Here is a 23,116-nt window from a genome sequence, read left to right on the forward strand (position 1 = left end):
TCAAAAACATCGCTAAGGTGCTGGGCATGGTGGCTCATGCCTGTAATCCCAGCACTTTGGGAGGCCGAGGTGGGAAGATCACTTGAGGTCAGGAGTTCAAGACCAGCCTGGCCAACATGGTGAAACCCCGTCTCTACTAAAAATACAAAAATTAGCTGGGCATGGTGGCACACACCTGTAGTCCCAGCTACTCAGGAGGCTGAGGCAGGAGAATTGCTTGAACCTGGGAGGCGGAGGTTGCAGTGAGCTGAGATCACACCACTGTACTCCAGCCTGGGCGACAGAGTGAGACTCTGTCCCCCAAAAAAAAAAAAAAAATGTTAAAATATGTAATACTGCTATCACACCTACAAAATGGAATTATGATTTCTTTTTCTCTTTTCTTTTTCTTTCTTTTTTTTTTTTTTTTAAAGAGACAAGGTTTCACTCTGCCACCCAGGCAAGAATGCAGTGCCACAATCACGGCTTACTGAAGCTTGGAACTCTTGGGCTCAAGAGATCCTCCCACCTTGGCCCCCCAAAGTGCTGGGATCACAGGCATAAGCCACTACACCAGCCTAATTTCTTAAAAATTCATATGGTATTTCTTTAATTTCTTGTGAACATTTCCAAATTGAGATTTTCCCCTTGTTTTTCTTTTTGCATAAATATCCTAATATCCACCTATTCTTGAAAAATTGAAACTCCAGCCATGTTGGGCTCATATTCTCCCAGGGCATCAGTTGGCTGGAACTGACAGGCGGCTGCCTCTGTAGACAGGCCACATAGTTCCCCAGTCCCTCATAATGATAGCTGCTGAGCCCCTTTAAGCATTGGCATTTGAGACCCTGGCTACCATGTAGAATCTCACACCCAGACTAGGGGCAGATGCAAGTGATATTTTCTCCCTGCCTTGGTCCCGTGATACCTTCAGATGCCATCAGGAGGATGGAATCTAACCCCCTCCCCCACTGGCTTATGACATACCAAATCCACATGAGGATATCAAGCAAAGAGAGAAAGGGGGAACAAAAGGCCTTGGGCTAGAGTATGGGATCCTGGGTTTTAGTCTCTGCTCTGCACCCATTTCACAGATGGGGAAACTGAGGTCCAGAGAGGAGAGGAGAGCTGGCTGCACTCATACAGTGAGGGATGTGGGAGGCCAGAACCTAGTCCCCAAATGCTTTGCTGAAGAGGGGCTGCCCATTCCTCTGCTGTGCAAAAGAGGGACGCTGGCTGGGAGCTGATGAGGGTGAGTGGGATGGGACAGGGTCTCAGCTTCTCAGTTAGGGCCTAAAATTAGTGGCTGGGAAATATTTGGCTTTAGCCCAGAAAAAAAAAAAAAAGAGGTGCTGTGACTCTGTAGGGGGCTGCTAAGGAGGAGGGAGACAGCCCAGCTCCAGCTCCCAGCACCACATGAAATGGGAGCCAAACGTGTAAAATCACATTCTTTACTGACATTTATGACTCATTTGGCTGACAACCCCAGGAAGGTCCTATTTTGTATTCTTGCAGGAGCACTCAACATTAAGGGGTAGGCAGATGGGGAGGGGGCCTCAGGGCCATCCCCCCAACCCCCTGCAAAAGCTTCTGGGCTTCATTGCAGGTGAGGAGGCTATATAGCTGGGAACCCAATGTTTCCTAGAGAACCCATAGACCAGATTTGGGTTCCCATGCCCCATGGTGAAATGGGGAAGGTGGCCAGCCCTGGTTTGGGATGCAACTCTGATGCTTTCTGGCCATGTGACCTTGGGCAAGTCATTTCTCTAATGGCTCTAGACTCTATTCCCCTGTGTCCGGGCCATCCTTACCTCTCACCTGGCAAATGGTCTCCTGTCTTTCACTCTTGTACTCCTGCAATCTGTTCCCCACAGCCAGGATGCTTCCTCTAACATGCAGAAGTGGTATCTAATCTTGTCACTTTCCTGTTTAAAACCTTCCTGTGGCTCTCCATCACTCTTAAGATAAAGACCAGGCCGGGCATGGTGGTTCACACCTGTAATCCCAGCATTTTGGGAGGCCAAGGCAGGAGAATTGCCTGAGCTCAGGAGTTCGAGACCAGCCTGGGCAACATAGAGAGATCTTATCTCTACTAAAAATTTAAAAAAATATATCCTGGCATGGTGGCATATGCCTATGTTCCCAGCTACTCAGGGGGCTGAGGTGGGAGGATTGCTTGAGCCCAGGAGGTCGAGGCCGCAATGAGCTGTGCTCTCATCACTGCACTCCAGCCTGGGTAACAGAGTGAGACCCTGTCTCAAAAAAAAAAAAAAAAAAAAAAAAAAAAAATGGCCGGGTGCTGTGGCTCATGCCTGTAATCCTAGCACTTTGGGAGGCACAGGGAGGTGATCACTTGAGGTCAGGAGTTTGAGAACAGCCCCGTCAACATGGTGAAACCCTGTCTCTACAAAAAAAAAAAAAATACAAAAATCAGCTGGGTGCAGTTGCCCACGCCTGAAGTCCCAGCTACTTGGGATGCCCCTGAGGCAGAAGAATCACTTGAACCTGGAGGGCAGGGGTTGCGGTGAGCTGAGATGGCGCCACTGCACTCCAGCTTGGGCAACAGAGCAAGACCCTGTCTCAAAAACAACAATAACAACAAAAAAGATAAAGACCAGCCAGGCACGGTGGCTCACGCCTGTAATCCCAGCCCTTTGGGAGGCTGAGACGGGTGGATCACCTGAGGTCAGGAGTTTGAGATCAGCCTGGCCAACATGGCAAAACCTGTCTCTACTAAAAATACAAAAATTAGCCAGGTGTGGTGGCATGTATCTGTAATCCCAGCTACTCGGGAGGCTGAGGCAGGAGAATCGCCTGAACCCGGGAGGTAGAGGTTGCAGTGAGCCGAGATCGTGCCAGTGCACTGCAGCCTGGGCAGCAGAGTGAGACTCTGTCTAAAAACAAACAAACCAACAAACAAACAAAGAAAAAACAAAAGATAAAGACCAAATACTTCACCATGGTTCACGTCTCCACTTCATGTCGTGCTTTCTTCCCTTCCTTCTCCCTCCTTCTCTGACAGCAGCCATTCTGACCACTTACCGCTCCCTCCCACTTCAGGACTTTTGCCTATGTTGTTTCCTCAGCCAGAGGCTCCCTTCCCTGCCTCCTTTACCTGGTTAACTCCTATGTCTGCTTCAGATCATGGCTCAGTAGTCACCTCCTCTAGAAAGCCTTCCCTGACTGCCACACCCTTCCCAAGCTGGGCCTGGCTGTCCTCCAACAGCACTGCCATCCACAGTGCTGAAGCAGGGACCTCTATTTGGAGCATTTCTGGAGCCCATGGAACATGCTTGTTGTTACATGTTTACTTGATGATTTAGTTAATCTTCAGGTCCCCATTAAACTGAGTTCCACCGGTGGGTTGGGTCTGTCTTGCACACTATTGTGTCCACGAGCCATTTTAGCACAGTTTGGGGTACATAGAAGGTACTCAAAAGTGCTTGGTGGACTGGGCATGGTGGCTCATGCATGTAATCCCAGCAGTTTGGGAGGCTGAGGTGGGCGGATCACCTGAGGTCAGGAGTTCGAGACCAGCATGGCTGACATGGCGAAACCCTGTCTCTACTAAAAATACACAAATCAGCTGGGGCGTGGTGGTGCATGCCTGTAATCCCAGCTACTCGGGAGGCTGAGGCAAAAGAATCACTTGAATCCAGGAGGTGGAGGTTGCAGTGAGCTGAGATCGAGCCACTACACTCCAGCCCAGGCGACAGAGAGACTCTGTCTCAAAAAAAAAAAAAGGGGGCTTGGTGAATAAATGTCAAATGAACCTTCCCTTTTCTGACACTAAGTTTCCTCATCTGGAAAATGGAGATTATGTCCATGAACCTCACAGGACCACAGTGAAGATTTTAGCGAAGTACATATAAAAGGTATTTGATGAGTGGTAGTTATTTTCTGGGGGGCAGGCAGAGACCCCAAAGAATACTTGCCCTGTGAACCTGTCCCAAAGGTGCTTTCTGACCCAGTGTCCCTTGGGGACAGGTTCGACGAGCACCAGGGGAAAGCCACCCTAGGAGTGGGTCTCAGCTGTGCCAGAAACCAAACTTCCTTCTTACTGATGGGGCCTCTGATTCAAAAAGCTCCTTGAAATCTTCCACTGATCAAGTGCCCGATACTGAGCTGGGCGTTTTACACACATTACTACTTTCTGATTTCACAGCCATGCTGTAAATGGGTATTGGGCTGATGGGTCCAGAGAGGGGAGGCAACTTGCCTGGGGCTACATAGTCAGTAAGAGATGGAGCTAGGATCTGAGCCCAGGCCTGACTCTCTCACCTGGGTTCTTTCCCTCTGTTCTTGGCCACTTTTACTTAAGAAGTTTACAAAGCAGAGTTTATCACTCTCTTCATTCATTCACTCACTCAACAAATGACTGTACGTTAACGATGTGCCAGGCACTGGGCATGTAGCAGAGGACACCATAAACATGGTCCCCACTCTCATGGAGCCTGCAGTGCTAGGGGAAAGACTGGCAATAAATATGTAAACAAGTAAAGGAGATGGTTTCAGGTTGTGATATGTGTTACTTAAAAAAACAGGGTAACATGACAGAAAGTGACCAGAGGGGCTGCAGAAGTGGTTTGCGGGGTTACAGGCGGTGGTGAGGGGGATGGCTGGGAAAGCTCTCTGAAGAGGTGACGTTGAGCTGAGATGGGAGAATGAGAGTTTGACAGGCGTCAGTGAGGACCTTTCTAGGCAGAGGCCCTGGGGTTGGAGTGAGCTTGGTGTGTTCAGGAAGCAGGAGCTGGAGCATGGGAGAGAGGGAGAGTGGTGGGAGAGGGTCCCTGGGAGGGACAAAGGTTGTGTCTTCCTGGGCCTCAAGGGTCATGGTGAAGAGTTAATTTTAAAAGTAGTGGGGGCCGGGCATGGTGGCTCATGCCTGTAATCCTAGCAGTTTGGGAGGCCGAGGCAGGCGGATCACCTGAGGTCAGGAGTTCGAGACCATCCTGGCCAATAGGGCAAAACCCTGTCTCTACTAAAAATACAAAAATTAGCCAGGCATGGTGGCAGGCGCTTGTAATCCCAGTTACCTGGAAGGCTGAGGCAGGGAGAATTGCTTGAACCCAGGAGGCAGAGGTTGCAGTGAGCCAAGATCGTGCTATTGCACTCCAGCCTGGGTGACAGAGCAAGACTCTGTCTCAATAAATAAATAAATAAATAAATAAATAAATAAATAAATAAATAGCAGGGAGTGGACAGGCACAGTGGTTCACTCCCAGCACTTGGGAGGCCGAGGCAAGTGGATCCCTTGAGGTCAAGAGTTTGAGACCAGCCTGACCAACATGGTGAAACCCTGTCTCTACTAAAAAACAAAAATTAGCCAGGTGTGGTGGTGCACACCCGTAATCCCATCTACTTGGGAGGCTGAGGCACGAAAATCACCTGAACCCAGGACGTGGAGGTTGCAGTGAGCCAAGATCATGCCGCTGCATTCCAGCCTGGGTGACAAGAGCGAGACTCTATTTAAAAAAAAAAAACAAGTAGTGGGGAGTGGCCTGCCCTTACCTAGGAGTTTACAAGATCCCCCTGGTGTTGTGTGAAGACCAGGCTTGAAGACGGCAAGGATGGAAGCAAGCACCCCAGGGAAGCTGCCGGAATGAGGTGGCTTGGACCAGGGTGTTGACACCAGGGTAGAGAGAAGGACTTGGGTTCAGGACATAGCTGTGGAACATTAATGTTATCAGAGTTGGATGGGTGGGGAGGGGCTTGATGAACATCCCTTGGTGTAGACAAGAATCAGTTACTTGGGCCCATTTTATAGAAGAAGATTGAGGCCCATCGAGGAGCTGGGCTTTCCTGGAATCACCTTGGTCTCCTGACTCTCCACTTACTATTGTTGCCTGTCTCCCAGTTTTCTCTAAACCCATATAATCCCAAGTGAAACCTGAGGTCCATTGTGTCTTACCGGGGTCCTATCAGGATCCTGCTGGGCAGCCGTACTGCACACCTTCCAGGCGAGGGAAGCTGCCACGTAGGCAGCCGAGGCAACAGGGGAATCCCGTGGGATGAGACTTGTCCTTCCTCATCCCTGCTCTGGCTCAGGAGGCCATGAAGAGCCAGGGCTGAGTCCTAGATCTGGCACTAACTTGCTGTGTGACTTGGGACAAGTTCTGGTCCCTTTCTAGGTCTGTTTCTCATCTGTGAAATAAGGATAATGGTAGTCCCCACTTCAAAGATTTGTTAACAGGGATGGATACGTTCATATGTATAAAAAGTCTCAGCACAGCCTGTCATCCAGTTGGGACTCAGTAAGTGTGAGCTGTTATCCTCATTAGTAACTGCTGCACACTGTCCCCCTGCAGACCTACAGACTAACTATGGGCTCAGCTGGGGGGATGTCCTACCCCTGCCCATCAGCCCTGGCTCTCCCATCTGCCTCCCAGCCCCACCCTGTTCACTCTGTAGGGATCTGCAGACCCTGGCCCGCATTGAGACTAGGGAGCTAGCCAGCATGAGGGTGGTTCCTGGATGGAGAGGCAGCGGGGGAGCCGCTGGAAGCTGCTGTGTGTTTGGCCCAGAACTGTGAGGGGGAGTGGGGAGGGGCGAGAACACACACTCGGAAATGCTGAGACCGACAGATGGAGGAGCTGAGGATGTGAGAGACACAGACAGACAGAGAGAGACCCAGAGTCACGGAGAGGAGGAGCAGGCAGGGGAGGATGGCCAGAAAACTGGCAGTCACGCCAAGCCACGAGCTGAGCAACAAATCAGCAGATGGACCAAGCAGTCGAGGGACTAAAAGACACAGACAGACAGACCACCAAGTGGACCTAGCATCCAAGATACAGACAGACCACCGAACAGATCCAGTATCCAAAGCACAGACAGATAGACCACCAAGCAGACCCAGCATCCAAGACACAGACAGACAGACAGACAGACTACCAAGCAGACCCAGCATCCAAGGCACAGACAGACAGACAGACAGACTACCAAGCAGACCCAGCATCCAAGACACAGACAGACAGACCACAAAGCGGGCCCAGTATCAAGACACAGACACACAGACCTCCAAGAGGACCCAGTATTAAGACACAGACAGACAAACAGACCACCAAGCAGACCCAGCATCCAAGACACAGACAGACAGACCACCAAACAGATCCAGTGTCCAAGGCACAGACAGACCACCAAGCAGACCCAGCATCCAAGACACAGACAGACAGACCACCAAGCAGACCCAGCATCCGAGACACAGACAGACAGACCACCAAACAGATCCAGTGTCCAAGGCACAGACAGACCACCAAGCAGACCCAGCATCCAAGACACAGACAGACAGACCACCAAACAGACCCAGCATCCAAGACACAGACAGACAGACCACAAAGCGGGCCCAGTATCAAGACACAGACACACAGACCTCCAAGAGGACCCAGTATTAAGACACAGACAGACAGACAGACCACCAAACAGATCCAGCATTCAAGACACAGACAGACAGACCACCAAGTGGACCCAGTATCAAGACAGACAGAAAAGCAGACCTCGTATTCACAGGATAGACAGGCTGTCTGGCATCCAGGGGACAGAGACTGAAGCTCCTGGCCTCTAAGGGCAGGCAAACAGGCTGACCCAGGATCACAGGGTCAGACCAATAGGACATAGTATCTGAGAGACTATGTGACCCACAGTCCAAGGGACAGGGTTCCAGGATTTTGGAACTGAGCCAGGGACTGAGCCAGGATTCCAGGGCGAGACTGACTGACTAACAGACTCCTGACAGAAATGCAGGAATGATAAATAGGCTGGCCCTGCATTCAAGGGACAGACACAATAGACAGGCTGATCTGAGCCACAGACAGAGACAATGACTCAGGATCTGAGGTCAAAGGGATGGGTCCAGGCTTGGGCCCAGATTTGACTGTCTGAATGGACTGAGGTGCAGGCCAGAAACTCTGACCTAGAACCAGAGACTTGGGGTGACTCAGGAACAAAGAAAAGGAGAGAGATGGGGTGATGCAGACGTTGCCAGAAGCTTCCTGGCTTCTCAAGAACATGGGATCCCCTCGTCCTTTTCCCCTCCTGCCCATTAGAGAGCAGCCCCCAAACTCTGGGGGACGGGGGGACACTGGAAAGTTCCTGTGAGGAGGGTAGGATGGGCCTGGGGAGAAGGGAATGAGCTCCTATTCATTTCTCGATCCTGCTACCTGTTCACGGAGGTAGTGGGGTTCAGAAGAGACAGGTTTTTGGGTCCCTGACAGGAGGGATTTCATACTCTAGCTTCTACTCTTCTCTCTAGGTGTGGCTTTTTTGCTCCCACTTGTACACTTTTGAGATGTACACTCATCTGCTCTTCCAGTTTCTTCCCGGACAAGCTTCTTCTCTGAGCACAAGACTGGGGGTCAGTAAGTTAGATTCCAAACAGACTGAGGGCCTCTGTTTCCTCATCTATAAAATGGAGATGGTAGAAGTTGCCTGTTAGGTTAACAGCACGGACTACAGTGTCTGGCTCACTTCAGGCTTCACGCAGTTCAAGCCTGAGAGCTGTTAGAGAAAGTGAGGCCTAACTGGGCTAGAGGGGCATCAGAGAGGGCTTCCTGTTGGAAGAAGGTCAAGAATGAGTCAGCGAGGGCAGGAGGAGCCTGTGAGGGGTCCTGGCTCTTTGCAACTTCAAGCAGAGAAACCCCAGAGCCCTGTAAGGTCAGGAGGGAGATGCACACAGCTACTCACATTTATTCATTCAGCAAATAGTGCCTACTCAATAATGCATCAGTGCCTATTCTACAGGCACTGATGCTGGGGACACAGGGGTGACCAAGACAGATGAGATCCCTGCCCTCATGGATTCACAGTGGGAGAATGGAAAATAAATAAATAAACGGTGATTTCATAGTGTAGGTTAAGATGAAAATAAGACAGGGGGGTGTGGTAGACTAGAGTGAGTTGGCAAGGGTGGCCTGGGAGGCCTCTCTGAGAAGGTGTGAGCTGATGAGGAGCCAGCCATGGGAGGATCTGGGAAAGGGGTATTCCAGGCAAAGCAAGTGCAGACGTCCTGAGCCAGGGACAAGTCTGGCTGAGTTTTAGGACCCACCCCCCAGCGCATCTGGAGTGTCAGGAACAAGTGGGACAGTGGTTTGAGATGAGGTGAGAGAAACAGGCAGGGCCAGATGGTTTAGGGCCTGCACGCCGAGGGGAGAAGCGTGGGTTTTATTCCAAGTGTGATGGGAGGCCCTTGGAAGGCTTTGAGAAGGGGAATGACATGATCTGACAGGTTTTAAAAATATCCCGCTGGTTGCCATGTGGAGAATGGACTGTAGGGAGGCAGGAGTGGATGCGGGCAGCCCACACAGAAGGCTGACGTGGTCATCCAGGCAAGATGACTGTGGCCTGCACAGGTGGTAGCAGAGGAGACATGGACAGACTGGGGATTTTGTTGTTTTTTAGTGATGGAGTCTCACTCTGTCACCCAGGCTGGAGTGCAGTGGTGCAGTCATGGCTGACTGCAGCCTCGAACTCCTGGACTCAAGCGATCCTCCCACCTCAGCCTCCTGAGTAGCTGGGACTACAGGCACACGCCAACACATCGGCCAATTTTTAAATGTTTTGTAGAGATGGGGTTTCTCTGTGATGCCCAGGCTGGTCTTGAACTCCTGGGCTCAAGTGATCCTCCCGCCTTGGCCTCCCAAAATGTTGGGATTCCAGGCATGAGCCACCACACCTGGCCTGGGGATAATTTTGGAGATCAGATGTATACCACCCCCAATCTGGATTCCCTTCCCTGAGGTGTGGTGTTCTTCCCTTGGGTGAAGATCAGCTTCTTTCAACTTCATTTCAAATAGAGTGGGATGTGGGATAGGGTGGACTTCCTAGAGGAGGTTTCAAGAGAGGTTGCTTGGTGGTGAGGAGGAGCCAGCGGCCCCTGCCCAGTGTATGCTACTCCCTCTATGGACACCCTTTATAGTTTATAAACTATTTTTAAATTCATTGCGTGTGTGTGTGTGTGTGTGTGTGTGTGTGTGTGTGTGTGTGTGGAGACAGGGACTCACTGTGTTGCCCAGACTGGTCTCAAACTCCCCGGTTCAAGAGATCCACCCACCTCGGCCTCCCAAAGTGTTGGGATTACAGGTGTGAGCCACTGCACCCTGCCCCATCACACTCATTTAATGCTCACAACAAGGAGGAAAATAAAGCTCAGAGAAGTGGAGAGACTACCCAAGGTCACACAGCAGGTCTGGGACAGGGCTGGGAATCAAACCCACATGCCAGCCATTGCTACCTTTCATCCCTCATCCTTACCCCAGTGGCTACGTATAAGCAGAATGGCAAGTGCCATTCCCATTTTAGAGAAGGGAAACTGAGGGCCAGGGAAATTAGGTTGCATGTCCTAGGCAGGACTGTTTTAAGACCTTTGTGGGCACCACATGTATCAAGCATATTAAAATGCAGCTACATCAAACATTCCATGTAAATTATATATGACCAGATAAAAGCCAAATTGTAGTTGACTGGCTGACATCATGTTCTGTTTTGCACACATTTAATTAAACATTTATTAATTTTGATTCTGTAGTTTTTCCCTGTGTTTTGGAGCCAAGTTTTTTTTTTCAGGCTTCAAACATTTTCCTAGGCCCATGAAAATCTCACAGGCCCTTGGCAGAGAGCTTTTCGTGCTGGCTGGAAGGAACAGCCACAGTTTTGGTCCTGTTGCCAAAAGGGGCAGAGCGAGGCAGAACCCAGGCCTTTTATCCCCAGACCACAGTGTGGTCTTTCCACACTCCCCACTGACCCCACATTCCTGGTACTCAGAGCCCTCCTCTCTTCTCTTCCTCCATCCCTGCTCCAGCCCACGGTGGCCCTGGGCTGTGTGAGCCCTTTGTCTGTGGTTAGCTAGGAGCTGGCAGAGGAGGGGGCAGGAGTGGGCAGGGAGGTGGGCAGGTGGCCCATCAGGTAGTGATGGATGCTGGCCGGGGGCCAGGGCCTCTCTCATGCTGACCCGGGCCCGGAAACAGATGGTCTTCCAGCCTGAGAGAAACTTCCAGGGTGTCACCTTCCCCCAACTCCCCAGGCCCCTTCACATTGGACCAGCTGGTCTCTCCTTCCTAGTGAAAGCCAGAGCCATGGAAAGGGGAAGGGAATGTGGCGGCAGTGGGGATGGAGGCTAGGAAAGACGGCCTGTGTTCTAGGCCCTCAGAAGTTCTAAGGGCCATCTTGGTTTCTCCCCCAGCCCCCACCTCTGGCCATCTCCAGATCTCTCTCTGCCCTTCCTGTATCCCATGCCTTAGCTCAGCCCTGTAATTTCAGACCTGGACCAAACCCCATCCTCTCCTGGCTTTCCTCCAAGCCAACCTCCACAGCAAGCTTTCTAAGCCACTGAGCCAAGCTCATCACCCCTGATTCTGGGATGGCATTCAGATAGAGAATAAAATCTGAACTCTTCAGTCCAGAATTTCATGCCCTTCACAATTCTAGTCTCCTTATGTCCCTGCCCATTAAAACCCCTTGTCCAGGCCCAGCAAACCTCTGGCCATTCCCCTAAAATGCCAAATTCTTTCAGGCCTCTGAGCCTTTGCTTCAGCTGATTCTCCCACCTGGAATGACCTTCCATCTCTTGTGTGCCTTCAAATGCCAACCCATGCTTTAAAACTGAGATCAGGCCAGGCGTGGTGGCTCACACCTGTTATCCCAGCACTTTGGGAGGCTGAGGCGGGTGGATCACCTAAGGTCGGGAGTTTGAGACAAGCCTGACCAACATGGAGAAACCCCGTCTCTACTAAAAATACAAAATTAGCCAGGCATGGTGGCGTATGCCTGTAATCCCAGCTACTCGGGAGGCTGAGGCAGGAGAATCGCTTGAACTCTGGAAGCGGAGGTTGTGGTGAGCCGAGATCACGCCACTGCACTCCAGCCTAGGCAACAAGAGCGAAACTCTGTCTCAAAACAAAACAAAACAAAACAAAAACAAAAACAAACAAAAAAACTGAGATCAAATGTTTCTTCCTTCCAAGGCATCTTATAGCATTATTTCACTTCCTATCTTGTCTCTCTTCCATGGGACTGGGAGATACATACGGGCACACAGCCTGGCACAGAGCAGGTGGTCAAAATCCACCTGCTACATGAATGAATCATTCTGGCTGCAGGGATCCTTATGTGTGGGGTAAGCAGGAGTCCAGAAAATGGAAGATACAGGGAGACAAATTTCTGCTTATCAGAAGAAATACAATCCAGACCTGCAGCTGCTCAGAAGCTGAGGTCCCTGTCCTGGGGAGCGTGTGAGCAGTGAGTATAGATGCAGCAGGCTGAGGTCCCTGTCCTGGGCAGCGTGTGAGCAGTGGGTATAGATGCACCAGGCTGGAAATGACTGAAGGAATTCCAGCATGGCACAGGAGAGTTGGACAGAGGGGGCTTTGCATTTCCAGAGTCAGCTTCTGAGGGAACAGCCCCCTTCCCCATCCTGGCTGCCAATCCTGTCATGTGTTATGTTGATGGTGTGTTTATGCCATAGACTGATGCCAGGATGACCCAGGGATGGGGAGGAGGGTCCTAAATGGGATGTTCCTGGCCTCATTTTGCAGAAAGAGTCCCAGAATATTCACTCTGAAAGGATCTCCAGAGTCATCAAACTTATCCCTTTCATTGGCAGATGGAGAAACTGAGGCTTTGAGAGGGCCACACAGCTGGTAAGACCAGTATACTCATTTGAGGAAACTTGGTATCAGCTGGCCCCACATCCAGGGAGAACTGTGACTTCCTCCCTTGGGCTGTGAATAGAGTGAGTCCCCTTCCCAAACAACATCCTGGAAGTGCCAGCGCTTCACCCTGGGAATAGACCCCAAATCTCTGGCTCCCCAGCTTCAGATCCAGGCAGCGGGGTCAGAGAATCTGTGTAAGGGTTCCCCCTCCACACACACACACACACACATACACACACACACACACACACACACACCACCCCCAGTTTCCTGGGAAAGCCACTTTTGGAAGAGTCCTCTGGTTTGCAGCAAAGAGTGTGCCTGCCCTGTGAATCAGAGAGTTTGGGGAGCCAGCGGGAGTGGGGGGCGCTGGGAAGGTGGCAGGGTCTGTAGCTGCAGGAGTAGAGCTTCTGGGCAAGGAACCAGGGCAGAAGGGAAATCAGACCCAGAGATCTGTGTGGAGAGGTCCCCTCTCACCCTACATGGGCACTGTACTTCATAGTGTGCAAAGTTTCTTTTCATTCATTTAATCCTCACCGCCACTTTGGGAGGGATTAACTACGGCTCAGAGAGGGTCTTGCTCAAGATCACACAGTAAATTAGAAGCAAAGTGGGATTGATCTCAGGACTTCAGAGTCTGTTCTATACCCCCTATAGGGTTACTAGAGTTCCATTCAGTTCAACAAGCCTGCAGTCATGCACACTTTCATTCATTCAGCCCATATAGATTAAGCACCTACTGTGTGCTAAGAACTGAGGATGCAGCAGTTAGCAAGCCAGCCTAGTCATTCTCCAGGTACTCACAGCATGGGGGAGATGTGCACATAACCAGGCAGTTACAACCCACTGTGACAAGTGCTAGCTAGATTAGACGGAAGCCTGGGAGAGGCCCTTACCCTAGGTGGAAGGTGGTCAGCTGAAACTTTATGGACAAAATTGTGTTCAAAAGCTGAGCCTTGGAAGAAAAGCAAGAGTCATCCCGGGTTGGGGCCAGGATGGGGTTAGGGGATAGGGCAGGGTGTTTTAGGGAGAGGAAACAATATGTACAATTCCTCAGCAAGGAGGGAGAACATTGTGAGCTCTGGCTCTGTGACCTGTGCAGAGTGGCCGTGAAGAGCCATAGAGTTTGTTGGGAGAAGTGGCATGAGAGGAAGCAGCAGTTTCAGATGCCAAGGAAAAGTGTCTGTGAGCACCTTCCTTGCACCCTGGGGTGTAAGGAGAGCTGGGCACTGAGCTGTGAGGATCTCACCTCAGCTGGGCACTGAGAAGGGAACAGGCCAGGGAGCTGCTGGTGACAACAGAATCGGGGCTGGCACCAGGCAGTAGGGACTGTTCCTGGAAGGAACCTATGTGAGCAAAACTTTTTATGGTTTACAGTCAGAGGCAGTGTTGTCTAATGGTTAGAGTGCCGGCCCTGAGGCCAGAATGGCGGGGTTTGGGTCCTGGTTCTACTGCTTCCTAGCTGTGTGACCTTGGATAAATGACATACCTCTCTGGGTCTCAGTTTGCTCACCTACAAAATGGGGATTGGGCCGTGTGCGGTGGCTCATGCTTGTAATTCCAGCACCCTGGGAGGCCAAAGCAGGATGATCGCTTGAGATGAGGCCAGGAGTTCAAGACCAGCCTGGGCAACATAGCCAGAAAAAAATTTAAAAATTAGCCTGGTGTAGTGGTACATGCCTGCAGTCCCAGCTACTTAGGAGGCTGAGTCGGGAAGATTCCTTGAGCCCAGGAGTTTGAAGTTGCTGTGAGCTAAGATCGCACCACTGCACTCCAGCCTGGGTGACAGAATGAGACCCCATCTCTAAAATAAAACAAAGTAAGGGTCGGGTAACAGGGCTATTGTAAGCTCAGCGCACTCCAAGGTGTCAGTAACCCTCCAAAGAAAGCACGCCCCAACCGTTATAGGAACAATGGCGATGCCGCTGTTGTATTAAAGGCTTTACTTAGTGCCAGTCCTCTCTCTAAGCTAATGAGTCCATTCAGTGCTCCTCAACAGCAGCCTCATAAGGTGATCCTTTCGGAATGCCCATTTCACAGCTGAGGAAACAGGCTCAGCGTAGGGAGTGACTTGCCCCCTGCGCCTGTGGGCGGCTCGGGGCGGGTGCGACAGAGCGAGAGGAACCAGCGCGCGGGAGCCTGAGCACCGCGTTCTTCCCGCAGGTACCTGCGCGCCCTGTACCTGGGGCTGCAGAGCCGCTGGCGCGGGGAGCGGCTGCGGCGCCACTTCTACTGGCAGATGCTGTTCGAGAGCGCCGACGTGAGCATGCTGCGCCTGCTGGAGACCTTCCTGCGCAGCGCGCCGCAGCTAGTGCTGCAGCTCAGCCTGCTGGTGCACCGCGGTGGCGCGCCCGACCTGCTGCCGGGTGAGCCCGCCCCTTCACCCTCCGTGCCTGGGACCACCCCACCGGGCCTTTCTCCCTGCTTCAGGCTCCCTGGGGATGCCCTGTGCGCTTCCCCACCCCAGCTCAGGGCTCACTCAGTCAGGGTTTAGGGAGGCCTGCCCCTTTTACCCTCACCACCCTCCGGGCCTCTCGAGACCCCCGCGTCCCCTTCGATGGCCCACTTACACTCAGAGTGAGGAGGGACCTGGCCCCTCCACTCCCTCGACACCCATCAGCCCCCCTGGGCGCTCCTGCCCTCCTCCCTTCCCCGTTGCCAGAGCCAACCAAACCCCATCTCCCACCCAAACACCTTAGACCCTCTGGGGAATCCCCTGCCCACTTCCTTCCCCAACCTGATCCCAGCCTGCATCTCCTGGGGACCCCCTGCCTCATAGACCTGGCCAATCACCATCAGTTTCCAGAGAGCCTACCCCTTCACTGGGGGGCCCCGGGGGGCCCTCCCAGGCCTAGTCCTGGCACCCATCCCCTCCTCCTCCCTACAGGCCCTGTTAATTTCCCACCTTGCCCCTTCCATAATGACAGAGCCCCTCAATATCAGAGAAAAACCGCATCCCCCTGTCTCCCTGAAGCACTCCATGCTCTCCCAACCTAGTCCCTGCCCAACCCATCCTCAGTGTCCCAAAAGACTATCACCACCCCTCACGGCCCTGGGGACCCCTTGCCCAGTTACGGGGTCCCAATCACAACGCTTCCCACCTTGGGTCTCCCCATCCCCGCCCCTCAGTTCTGCTCAGCTCAGCTCTAGATATTCCTCTCCATGCCTGGCCTCCTCCTGGTGGCCCACGACTTCTAATGGCCCCCTCCTGGCTGCTCCACACCCTAATCATGACCTCCTCTTCACCTCCTCTTCCACTCCCAGAGTCCCGGACCCTCATTTCGCACCCTCCCACCAAGACCCCTGAACCCTAACAGCCCCACACCAGAGTCCTAGATGGAGGTCAAACCTCCATCTTCGTCTCCCTTTATGCTCCCAGCCTACAGAAGTACCCAGTCCCTTGCACCCTCACCACACCTCTTCATGGCTCTTGAAGCTCCCCACCTCCCAGACCTTCCCCACACCCCTGCTGATCCACAGCTCCTTTCCTCACGCCTCTTCAAAACCCAGCTCCTGACCCAGAACCCTCCGCCTCTCCCCAGACCCCAACCCGAGCCCTCCCCTAACCCAGCCCACCCCGCCCCTGCCCTGTCTCCACAGCCCTCTCCACCTCCGCCTCCCTCGTGTCTCTGGCCTGGACGCTGGCCTCCTACCAGAAGGTGCTGCGGGACTCGCGGGACGACAAGCGGCCGCTGTCCTACAAGGGCGCCGTGGCGCAGGTGCTGTGGCACCTGTTCAGCATTGCCGCCCGCGGCCTGGCCTTCGCGCTCTTCGCCAGCGTCTACAAGCTCTATTTTGGCATCTTCATCGTGGCCCACTGGTGCGTCATGACCTTCTGGGTCATCCAAGGGGAGACGGACTTCTGCATGTCCAAGTGGGAGGAGATCATCTACAACATGGTGGTGGGCATCATCTACATCTTCTGCTGGTTCAACGTCAAGGAGGGCCGCAGCCGCCGCCGCATGACCCTCTACCACTGCATCGTCCTGCTGGAGAACGCCGCGCTCACCGGCTTCTGGTACTCCAGCCGCAACTTCTCAACCGACTTCTACTCGCTCATCATGGTCTGCGTAGTGGCCTCCAGCTTTGCGCTGGGCATATTCTTCATGTGTGTCTACTACTGTCTCCTGCACCCCAACGGGCCCATGCTGGGTCCCCAGGCACCTGGTTGCATCTTCCGTAAGGCCTCAGAGCCCTGTGGCCCACCCGCTGACGCCATCACGAGTCCCCCCAGGTCCCTGCCAAGGACTACAGGTGCTGAGCGGGATGGGGCCTCGGCGGGAGAGCGTGCAGGGACCCCCACCCCACCTGTCTTCCAGGTGCGGCCTGGCTTGCCTCCCACACCAGTGGCCCGCACCTTGCGGACAGAGGGGCCTGTCATCCGGATTGACTTGCCTCGCAAGAAGTACCCGGCCTGGGATGCTCATTTTATTGACCGCCGGCTCCGGAAGACCATCCTGGCACTGGAGTACTCCTCACCTGCCACGCCACGGTTGCAGTACCGGAGTGTGGGGACTCCCCAGGAGCTGCTGGAGTATGAGACCACAGTGTAGGCTACAGTGTCCCAGCACAAAAGGGACAGGCTTGTCTGATCCCACATCCGCCGCAGTGTTGAGCCCCGAATTTCAGGGCCACCAGGCTAAGGGGGAGTGGATCTGTTGGTCCAAGGGTAGAGCGGCCCCACTTTTGGGTTCTTTCAGGGGAGGGGGCAGCCTTGCGGAGGCCCCAGCCCTGGGCCCCATTTTCAGCCTTGTGGCCCATTCCCTAAATTCCCCTGACCCAGGGCCTGGGGAATCATCTGGTGCTACACTTTTCGAGCTGCCCTGCTTTCATGGGGCCTCCACACCTCTCCCCTGCCTGGCGTTGCCCATGTGTTGCCCCTGCTGGACTTGCCAGAGAAAGGGCACTGTCTGGGGTCCATGACCTAGACCCTATGCTCCTCAGGGGTTGTGGAGAGTGGGCTGCCTCTATGGTGGGAAAAGATCTCTGAGAAGGATGGAGGAGGCCGTGGAAGGGGTGGGGTGAGGTTGGAGCATTGTGTGGACAGGGATGGCATGGCTCCTGTAGCATCTGAAGCCTGGAGCCAGGGAAAGAGGGAGCTGAAGAAGGGAGTTGGGGTGGGGCAGGGTGTTGGGGTGGGGGGCTGGCAGTGCTGGAGATGGATAGGAGAAAGAACTGGGGGGGGGGTCTAGGCTGGCAGAAGCATGGAGGGGTGGAAGACTTGGGGGAGGGGAACCTGCAATCCAGAGCATAGCGAACAAGAATGAACTCCTTAGGAGATGTCTCTTGTTGTGTTGTGGGCTCTGTGAAGGATGAGGTTCCACACACCTCCGGTGAAATGTTTGAAGGGGCCATTTTTTGTTCTAGATGAGCACCTGGAATGTGGCTTCTAGATACAGGTCTTCAACACAGCAGATAAGATGTCTGGAAAGATCTCTGGGCTCAAGTGCAGGTGAGGTTTTAGCACATTTATCAGAGGAACTGATCCAGAAGCAGGCTTAGTTCTAGATTGAGTTCTAGAGTGCTAGGCTGATAAAATGTCCCAGGGAGCCACTCTGATCTGTGTATTCTGTTGTGAGGAGGAGGACACTGGAGGCCTGCTGCTCTGCTATGGGGGATTCTAGCACCTGTCACAGTGGTGGGGGAGAAGAGGTTCTAGAGCCCAGTGTGAATGGAATTTTCTAGGAATGGGTGCTCTCCTTCTAGACTTCTCGGGCTCATGGGAGCTCTAGGCCCCTGTTACCTTGGTCTATAGCCATCTTTCTAAAAGGAAATTGTCCTCAAAACCCCTGAGACATTTCAGCTGCCAACTGGTTCCCAGCTGGAAAAAAAAATAGCTCTGGGGACGTGACATGAATCCTGGCTCTCAGCCACCCTGCAAATGGGGCTCCCTGGAGCGGCATCTGGGAAACTGACTTGTTTTGCCTTAGATCTGATGACTCCCCAGGACCTGTGGTCTATTCCCATGGCCTGAACATCCTGGAGTGCCCAGGGGACTCACCCAGGGCCCCTCCTCCCACCTAGGACAGCCAGTGCTGGATTGAGGGGGCGTATGGGAGAGGGGAAGTAGGCAGTTCCATGGGGTGAGGAGACAGAGCCTCTAGCAGAGCTGGGAACCCTACCCTCCCACCTCCCACACACACACTCCCACAGCAACTTAGGTGTGATTGGTGGGAGAGCACAGCAGCGGATGTTAAGGACAGATGCCAACCTGATCCTGGAGTGAGGTGGGCCATAAGAATCCTAGACTATGCAAATTAGAGGGGTGCTTAGCCCTCCCTGGTTCAGCCTCTCTTGGGTTACAGATGGGAAACTGAGGCCCAGAGTGGCAGCCACTCTCTCAAGGTCCCAGACTCTGGGCTGCCCATCAAAAGGTGATGGGTAATGATGAATTGCTGGGGATGCAGGGTAACCCCAAAGGCAGAGAGGGCCAGACTGCCCACATACACACAAGCACAAGCACAACCACGATACGAGTCACCCTCCCCACCAGCACACAGGCCGAGATGGTGTATGCATCATCCCTCCTGCCAACACAGCAAGAGTGCTTTTCCTTCTTTCTGCTGCTAAGCACCCTGAGGAACGAGGCCTCGAGGGTGACGGGAGGTGGCAGAAGCCCAAGGCTGACCCAGGCCCGCTCTGTTGGGTTCATCCATCCTGCTTGTTCTCTGCCCAAATCCATCTTTGGAGGCTGAATTCACACACAAAGCCTTTGTGAGATGGGAGCTCTGAAGATGCGGACCCAGACCCAGAAAGAGACTGTTTCTCCAGGGCCAACTTTGTGCCAGGAATTTTCACCCCATGTCGTTTCACTTACACTCTCCTCTGGTCACGACATCCCTGCAAGAGAGATATTATCAACCCATCTTACAGATGAGGAAACTGAGGCCCAGAGATGTAGCATGAGGGTCACCCTTGGCAAGTTATTCTCCTCCCCAGTATCCCAGAGTGGCCCATCTGGCTGCTGCCTTCTAGAGGAAAAGTCCTAGCTGGGGTCCTTTACACTCCAGGAGACTCCCAAGGGGCAGGGATGTGCTGGCAGGGCTTGGCATGGTCTGAGGCTCGCAGGGAAGCCATGGCTACATTTTTGGATTTTACTCCACCCCCACTCCCCACCTCTTCTCAACCCCACACACCCTTCCCTCAGGGCCTCTGCCTGCAGGGACATCTGGGCACAGAAATGGCCACAGTCAAAGGGCCCAGGGAGAGGGCTGCAGGCACCTTCTCCTGCTTCTCACCCTCAGAAGAGTCTCAGCCCTTAAAGGACTCTCGGAGCTCGGGACCAGGCCTGAGGCCCCCTGCTCCACTGGCTTGTCCCTTCATTTCACTGGGATAGAGGAGTCAGATGAGGGAGGGGTCCATCCCCTTGGAGCTGTTGTTTTGTTTTTCTTTCTGTGACACAATCTACCTCAGCCAGTCTCTCCCCTAGCAGAACTGACCCCCCCGGTCCTCTGCCTCCTGTCCCCTGACCCCCACCCCAGTCTGGATGTTCAGTCCTTCCCAGTCCTTCCCACCCTCCCAGGGTCCTTGCAGCCCAGAGGGTCCCTGAGGGTTCCTTAAGCCACCTGCCCTCCACATCCATTAGACAGGAGAAAGTGAGACCCAGAGAGGACCAAGGACTCATCAAAGGCCACACAGGAAGTCAGTGGCAGTTAGGATTTCCCTGGGGATGAGAGGTAGTTGGGTGTGTCTTAATTTTGCCAGGAACAGAAGAGAACAGGATGCTTTGGGTACCAAATATGGCAGGCCCTGCCCTCAGTTACCTCTAACCCCAGGAGACCAGTGTCCCCATTTCCAGGGCAGACTTCTGTCTACCTGTTTTCTTAGAACTGACCCCCATGCTGTTGACTGTGTTCCCCAAACCTCTGCAGGCACCACACACACCCACATCACGGCGCCTCATGGCACTGATGTGCCATGTGCCTTGTAACTGTCACCCCAGCTGAACAGCACAGACCTCCCCACTCCCCCACAGAGGGCTCCCCAATGAGGGGGCCTTGCTTGATCCCCTCCTGTCATCTGCCTCATTCTTGTGTCTCCCCAAAATCTGCCTTACCCCCAGCCAGCTCCCTGCTACACCTGTGTCCCACAGAGGCATGTCACCCATGAGAGTCGGGGAAGACAGAGGGCAGGGAAGGTGAGGCCTGGGGAAAGTCCAGGCCTCTGGATAAGGGCTGAGGGAGCTGGGAATATCCAGGGAAGGTCTCGCTTGCAGTCAACACCCTCCTAAGTACTCGAGTTCTGCAGGTTCTTCCCTTGGAATTAATCTGGGCCTGGAGTCCACAGAAGCCTCAGACAATAGGGAGAAGGTTTTCTGGGACAAAGGCTGCATGGGATGCAAACTCAAATGCCTTGAGATAATGAAAATAAGAGTAATGGAGACAATAGGGAGTGTTGGGGACTCTGGCAAACAGGAGAGTGAGTGTGTGCCCTGCCTGTAGGTACTAAAATTCAAATGTTTGGGAAACTGCTGGCCACTCATATTTGGCCCACGTGCCACCAGTTTGAGACTTACGGTTCAAAATGTTGAGAAGGTTCTGGAGTGTCCTGCAGAGTCTGGAAACCCCTCAGCGGAAGTCAGGGACAGAGGCTGTGGCTCCCTCTGAGACTTTGCTAGTCCAACCCTAAATCCCCATCACCTGGCTATCTGAGAACTGAGCCCACTGCCCTCTTGGCTGAAAAGGGAAATCTGGGGGTCCACAGGGTCCCTGGTTTGGGAATCATCATTTGATAAGGGCTACAGGCCCCTCCAGTGCCTCATGGGGTTAGAGGCTGCTGGAGTCTTCTCCAGCTTGGGGGCCCCTGGTTAGGAGGAATCTACATTGGGTTGCAGGGGAGTCCAGGTGCAGGATGTGGACTGAAAGCCAGGACCCAAGAGTCCCATTCTGTGCTGGCCCCTGCCACCTTTGGCACCTGTCTCCCTCCCAGTTCAAGCTGTGGTGGGGCCTGCAGTAGAGATTGGTAGGGGGAGCTGTAGTTTCTGTATTAAAGTGCTTTGCAGGGTCTCAATGGAAGGGAACAAGTGGCTGTCAAGCCGCATGGGCAGTAGTAGGGTTGGGGTCTGAGTCCCCCTTCCCAACCATAGAGGCTTCTGAGACCTGGGGCTGGGGAGGAAAGGAGCTTCAATGTGCCATTCTGGTTGGGGAGAGGATAGGACATTTCTGGGTCCTTGGCTGCTGCCGGTAGAGGTATGGGGAGGAAAAACTCTGGAGTGGGAGATGTGGGAGTGGAAAAGGAAGGCCCTGTCCAGGCCTGGCCTGGTTTCTGGAGACAGAAAACTCCCCAGGGGACAGAGAGGTTACCCCCTTGTGCTTAGCTTCTGCCACCCTTCCCTTCTCTAGAGGAGAAGGCTGCCCTCTCCTCAGCAACCCTGGCCTTTATTCTATGCATAACCACTGCAAGGGCACCCCTGGCCAGGCTGAATGGGTGGGGGTCCCAGGGCACCTGCAATAATCTCAGAATGGAGGGTATCCTGGGACAAAGAGGGGGTACAGAAGGTGCCAGGGGGGAAAAGGCGATTCCTCCATCTCTCTCTCACCCAAATCCCCCCAGATCGAATCTGACCCTTTTCCGCCTGGTCTCCATTGTGCTAAACCACCGAACTTGGAGGAGCCTCATATAAACATAGCCCCCAGCCCCACTGGCTTTCCGAACCCATCAAGAAATAGCTGGAAGGTATCTGAACCGTTCCCATAGCTCCCTCATCATTTTCTTCCCTGAGGATCCTGTGGTTTAGGAGATTTTTCTCCCAAACCAGCCTCATTTCTTGAAGAAGAATTCATTTTCCCATATTAAATTAACTCAAGCTGAGCTTCTGATTGCAGATAAATGCTTCCAAGGCCTCAAGTCAACTTCTAGGGCTTGAAGGTGGGGGAATATATGTATTTTATTGAGTTGCTTAATACAAAATTCTCAAAAGCACTCGTGGGCACTCATTCCTGCCTTCACAGGCCCTCAGGGTCTGGGACCCCACGTTGGGAATCAATGGTTTAGACATCCAGCATCCTATTTTACTGAAGGGGCAAGCCCAGAGATGGGAGATGGCCAGCCCAAGGTCACACAGCAAGTTGGTGGCAGGGTGAGACCAGAACCCGGTTCTTTTGAGGGTCCCACCAGAATATCCCCAGCCCTGATCCTCCCCTCCATGCCCCTGGAACTCTAGGAATCACTAGCCATGCCTGAGGGGCTAATCTCCCTCTGTCAGCACAATTCCAAGTGATTCTTCCCCTCCCTGTCGTCTCTTCCTTCCTAACGGGCCCTCACCCCTGTCCTCTTCTGTTTCCTTTTCCTGGTCCCACCTCCTGGTATTTACTACATCTGTGCCATCCCTCATCCCCCCGACCCCCATTCACCCTCCGAGCTTCCCCCAGGAGGGGGAGGGGGAGGGGGCCCCGAGCTGGGGCCTCTTTACTGAGACTCTTTTGTACACCACAAACTTTTTGTATATTTTTAATTTTGCTGCGACATGAGATATTAAAAGTCATTTCAGTACGTGC

The 23,116-nt window shown here is 53.3% G+C and overlaps 1 protein-coding gene across 1 annotated transcript in view; it reads left to right on the top strand.

The window, feature by feature from the left end:
* Positions 1-23,116, top strand: part of XKR7 (XK related 7) — a 33,866-nt gene extending 10,750 nt beyond the window's left edge. Inside the window, exons 2-3 of the mRNA XM_004061970.5 lie at positions 14,784-14,986; positions 16,221-23,116. Coding sequence (XP_004062018.4) covers positions 14,784-14,986; positions 16,221-17,173 — 1,156 coding nt within the window. The 3' untranslated portion in view covers positions 17,174-23,116. The remainder of the gene's footprint in view (positions 1-14,783; positions 14,987-16,220) is intronic.

The sequence above is a fragment of the Gorilla gorilla genome, chromosome 21 (assembly GCF_029281585.2).
Source record: "Gorilla gorilla gorilla isolate KB3781 chromosome 21, NHGRI_mGorGor1-v2.1_pri, whole genome shotgun sequence".
NCBI classification, from domain to species: Eukaryota; Metazoa; Chordata; class Mammalia; order Primates; family Hominidae; genus Gorilla; species Gorilla gorilla.